Here is a 2,895-nt window from a genome sequence, read left to right as displayed (position 1 = left end):
CCTTGTTGGCTTGCAGCTCCTCAGAAGATGGCGGAAACAGAGTGACTGAGGGGGTGGCCTTGGGCTGACCTGTGTGGACAGAGGAGGGGGTGAGATGGCAGAGGTAGCGTGGGGTGCTGTGGAGCACCTCTCTCTGTCTAAAGTCTCTGGGAGGGTTCGTGGTGTGGTCATCTGGTCCACCCAGGGTCTCTCCCCCCATCTTAATTCCCTTCTTTCCACTAGTGCCCTCTGGAGAGCAGACAACCCTGCACCTTCCTAGGGGCCTTCTCAAGTCACCTTTGCCAGGTGTCCTGGCCCAGTCATTTCCTCTGCAGCCTCGGTTTCCCCGTGTGTACCCAGAGAAGGCTGTGCTCCCTCCTTCCTGGTTTCCGGAGTCTGAGTTTGGAATCTAAGTGTCTCTCCCACAGCACACAAAACCGTCCTGGCAGGGTGTGGGGAGGCCCAAGCCTGGCATGGCCTGGAGCTTCCTGTCCCCTGGGACACCTGGCCCACTCACCTCTCCTGGTGAAGCACGGGCTCCACCCAGACAAACCCTGGGGCTCTGCCGTCGACCCATTCCCACCAGCCCGACCACAGGACCCTTCACATTGGCTGGGTTCTTGGGGCTGTTCCCCCAGACTTTGGGTCACTGCAGCCCCCATGCCCACCCCAGCAGACTCTGATGCCCCTGGACTTTACCGGGAGGCCCTGGAGTTCTCTGCACCCCCGTGTACTCCCTGTTAGTCACCTCCTGAGTCTCAGGTGCCCTTCCTCAAATGAAGGCGGGAGGTCGACCAGTGAACAGAGAGACACTGGGCCCCAGAGGTGACGGGACTCCAGGGACAGACACATCTCTGCCACAAGAGACCCTCTCCTTTCTTGTGACTGTCCTGGGAGAGCTGGGCTCTTGGACCTCACCCAGTCTCATCTCTTCCTTGGTGTCCCCATGTCCTCATGACCCAGTACAAGCCACAGAGCTGCAGCCTAGACCCAGAGTCCTCTCTGTGCCTTCCATTCGTCTCCCCTTGGGGTGACCCCTGTGTCCCCAGGCCCCCGTGTGGCCCTCCCAGGCTGCATGAGCATCCAGCCCTCAGCCTAGACCCGGGGGGTCAGGGGAATGTCTCTAGGCCACTGCAGAGCCCCTCATCAGAACTGGCCTCTGTCCCTCACTCAGACATCTGCCCTGGGAGAGGGGAGGAGCCCTGACCCTGCCCAATCCCAGCACAGGCACCGGGACCAGGCTGTGTCCTGCTGTTGGAACCTGAAGGCGGCTGCTCCCACTGTGGGGGCCCTTCCTGCAGGATACCCTGAGACTAGCCCGCTTCCCCCAGACCCCATGGAGAAAGGAAGGGTTCCATGCTTAAGGCTTGGAGGGCAGAGAGGAAGAAGCCCCAGAGAAAGAAAACAGACTTTTCCAGAGACAGGAGAGGGTCGGACAGGCTGAGGAAAGTTGAGTGCCACGTACCTAAAACGGTGAGCTGGGTCCCGCTGCCAAACACATGCCTCGGTGAATTATGCTTGGATTGAAACCTCCGGGGCCAGCACCTGGGGCCAGTTCAGGAGCCGTGCTGGAGCAGGAACCTGCTGGGGGTGAGGGGGACAGGGCTGCAGTGTGGAGGTTGTGACGTAGGCACAGGGCAGGGGGTGCCCAGTATCCCAGTAGTGTCTCTGTTCCTGTCCCTTCTCTGCAGCAGGTGCCGCCCACAGCCTTGGAGTCACCCCAGCCTCTGTCCCCGTCTCTGAAGCTGTTGGTGCTGATGGCAACCTGGCCCAGTGAGTCCCAGCAACTCCCTGAGTGACACATCCCCACAGGCAGCTGTGCGGTGTGCCTGAGGAGTCCTGAGCTGGCTCAGACCTGCCCAACCTCACTTGGCTCCATTTTAAGGGCCTCTGAAATGCGCCACAAGTGTCCCCAGTCAAGCCAGGCTGTCAGGCTGACTTCCTCCCTGGACCAGGAAGCTGGGTCATTCCCGACTCAAGAGGAGATTCCTCTGCTTTCATATATATCCATGGAGATGCAGCTCAGTCTCACTTTCTTCATGAAGCCTTTTCTGATCATTCATTCCATCTGTCCATCCATCCATCTATGCATCTGTCCACCTATTCATCTGTCTTTGCATCCATCTATCATCTCTCCATTCACCCATCCATCTACCTATCCGCCCATCCATAAATCCATCCTGTCTACCAGGCACTGTTTTGTGTGCTGGGGACCTGGTGTGGTCCCCCATGCTCTCACCCCCATCTCTCCCAGGTCATGGCCAACAAGGCACTCCTCATGGTCATGTCCAAAGTCCTTCTGCTGTACCTGGTGTCTCTGCTGGATGTGACACGGGGCTGGCCCCTCTTTCCAGTGACTCTTTTTCCCTTTGGGGTCTGACTCTCCTTTCCTCTTCCCCTGGCATCTGTTTCTCCATGTCCCATGCCCAGCTGCTGACTCCCTCAGACCCCCACCCAGTCCTCTTTCTTGGCCATCTTCACACTCTGTGACCCCCACTACTGCCCACATGGTGAGGCTGGAGTCTATCCCAGCTCCAAACCCTCTCAGCTCCTCCACTGCCTACTGACCATGCCCTACTACCCAACAGGATTCTCAAACTAATCACATCCAGAGGAGATGACCACCTTCCCCCAGCCCAGCTCACTTTCCATCTCCATCTCATTACAATGACCATGGGCGGTCTCAGCCCCTCAGCCAGAAACCTGGAGTCCCTGGAATCAGTCACCTCGCCTCCCACACTGAAGTGGCTTCCACGTGTACTTAGCTACTGCATCTAAACATTCCTTTCTTTTTTTTTTTCTCCTTTGAGACAGAATCTCGCTCTGTCACCCAGGCTGGCGTGATCTTGGCTCACTACAACTCTTGCCTCCCAGGTTCTAGGCAATTCTGTCTCAGCCTCCAGAGTAGCTGGGATT

At 57.8% G+C, this 2,895-nt stretch overlaps 1 protein-coding gene across 2 annotated transcripts in view; it reads right to left on the bottom strand.

Moving 5' to 3' along the window:
- The window catches only part of IGLL1 (immunoglobulin lambda-like polypeptide 1), a 9,632-nt gene continuing 6,737 nt past the window's right edge, over positions 1 to 2,895 (bottom strand). The window contains exons 2-3 of one of the 2 annotated variants that reach the window (XR_001006095.1): positions 1,445 to 1,560; positions 1 to 69 (exon numbers count right to left, since the gene is read on the bottom strand). Coding sequence is in view for 1 of the 2 variants with exons in the window: in XM_011980155.1 (XP_011835545.1) it covers positions 21 to 69 (49 nt within the window). In the remaining variant the exon portion in view is untranslated. The remainder of the gene's footprint in view (positions 70 to 1,444; positions 1,561 to 2,895) is intronic. The other variant, XM_011980155.1, reaches the window with a different exon arrangement.

Source organism: Mandrillus leucophaeus, unplaced genomic scaffold (assembly GCF_000951045.1).
Source record: "Mandrillus leucophaeus isolate KB7577 unplaced genomic scaffold, Mleu.le_1.0 Scaffold2087, whole genome shotgun sequence".
Taxonomy (NCBI): domain Eukaryota; kingdom Metazoa; phylum Chordata; class Mammalia; order Primates; family Cercopithecidae; genus Mandrillus; species Mandrillus leucophaeus.
The sequence above is the reverse complement of the archived record's forward strand: the minus strand, read 5'-3'. Positions and strand labels throughout refer to the sequence as shown.